The 1,890-nt window shown below is 52.5% G+C and overlaps 1 protein-coding gene across 1 annotated transcript; it reads left to right on the top strand.

Moving 5' to 3' along the window:
* Positions 1-1,013: 1,013 nt before the first annotated feature.
* EI90DRAFT_3059908 (uncharacterized protein) lies at positions 1,014-1,617 on the top strand (the record flags this gene model as incomplete). The annotated part of the gene is made up of 2 exons (XM_039060461.1): positions 1,014-1,073; positions 1,160-1,617. Coding segments are annotated over 2 exons (518 nt in total), but the record flags the coding sequence as incomplete, so codon positions are not given.
* Positions 1,618-1,890: the final 273 nt, after the last annotated feature.

Raw genomic sequence — 1,890 nt, 5'->3', positions numbered from 1 at the left:
TGCCTTATTAGGTTTATGCAGTCGTGGAATGGAGCAGGGTGGTAGCCAACTTCGATGGCTGCTTGGACAATAGGCGTGATTTCCTTGTCCGCGACACTCCAGGCTATTTTGTAAGCTGTCCCACAGAGTTCGCTGGGTACAGGGACATTGAATGACGCTGCCTTCAATAGGGCATGCACCTTTCGTGATGGAGTACTATGTGATGGCGGTATGTTTATGATCGAGGTTGACAGCCGGAGGGTTGGGGGACGAGGGAGAAGGTGGCTGCGGAAGGTTTGAGTTGTTCATCCCTGTTGTCATCTTGCATTTCTGGGCTCGGAGACATTGGTGAAGAACTCCTTTCTGCAAACGCAATCGGATGCGTCATTGTATGTTGATTGAAGGTGGGTGCGACTGTCGTCTGTTGCCAGCAGGGGGATCAGGGTCAGGGCCACCCCGATTGGGGGTTTGTGTTCATTTCCTGGTGTCTGTCTGGAGCTACGGTTCATAGCCGTTGGTTATCGCGAGGTTGAAGGGCAGTTAATGAGTCTGAGAGGGTGTAGAGCGTGGTTTTTCAAAACGCGTTCGATTGTGATGGTGGCAGCTGTCAAAGATGGAGATGGGAGTTGAAAGGGCACGTGAATCGGAAGGGGCCCTTGACACCAGGTTGCGCAACTGCTTACAAACCAAATGCGGGAACTTAGCTTGATTTTGGAATACAAGTGATGGACCCTGGGTTAGCCAGGTAATTTGCTAATTTGCAATAATAGAGGACCTCTTGCACGGGCATTCAGTTCACGCTTTCAAGACCCGCTACAGAGTAGCGGGAATTTCGGTGGAACGGTTTATGACGTCTTCGACTTAGACTCGTATCTTGATGATGACAAGAGCCTTTGTGAAGCCGAGCCCGTTGCCATGTCCGAAGATCCCATTGAACCAGAGCTCAATCATAAAGAGCTAGGGCCTCACGGCCTTGAAACGACCGGTCTTGTTTTCCGAAATGAAGTCGAGGAGCCCCAGTCGATCGGGTCCTATCATGAGTTTCGCCCGGCTAACTACAGCAAACCTTGCCGCACGAGATCACGCAACAAGGTGTTTGTCCCCAAGCCGTTGCTGCTGGTTGAACGGATTATCCCAGCCAAGGCAACTAGAGTACTGCCGAGGATGTCGCTTGATCAAGATAATGCGAAGTTACCCCCGCGTGCGCTGATCCTCACACCCGAGACATGTAGAGTCAACCGGGCGAGGCTCAGTGATAGCCGAAGTCCTGTTCCACAGAGCGCCCCACGTCACTCAGAACCAGCCGTAGCAGTCGGCCATGTCAAATGCCTAGTTGAGATACGCCGCGAGCATCAGGCTGAAGCCCCATCCAGAGCCGAGTCCGAGTTGCCTAACGATTTAGAGTTGTTCATCGATGAAGACTGTAACGACGCCGAGACCCCTGTTGAGCTTTGGAACACCAAGTCATCGAGTCCAGAGGTGACTCGCGGAGTGTTGTGGTGTTCAAGTGACCCACATGAGCTGTACAAGGCTAGCCAAGACGTTGAAGCGCCCGGCAATGCTAAGACGCTGCATGCGGAGCCTGAGCTAGACGAAGGCTATATTCCTTCACCCGAGAAAGATCCGGATAAGACGTGAAAGACGCAGCACGGTCTGGGCAGCCAGTCGGCCCAACTTGTGCGTGAGCCTGGACAAACCAGAGGCCCAGCACTCCCAGGTCACCGAGTTCCCTGGTGACACCCGAAAACTCTCGATGCCGGAGGGTATCTTGTTCCGAGCATAGACCCGCCCTCGCCTTAGTTTAAGCCGACGTTTAATCATTTTCCAACACTCCTTAGTTGTTATGATTTCCGAGGAGTCCAACTTTTGCGCTTATATCTTGCATGCGAAACCACACCGTCATTTCTTCAT

This window comes from Cantharellus anzutake (assembly GCF_015039405.1).
Source record: "Cantharellus anzutake strain C23 chromosome Unknown EI90scaffold_26, whole genome shotgun sequence".
NCBI classification, from domain to species: Eukaryota; Fungi; Basidiomycota; class Agaricomycetes; order Cantharellales; family Hydnaceae; genus Cantharellus; species Cantharellus anzutake.
Note: the sequence above shows the minus strand (reverse complement) of the source record. Positions and strands in the feature narration are given on the sequence as shown.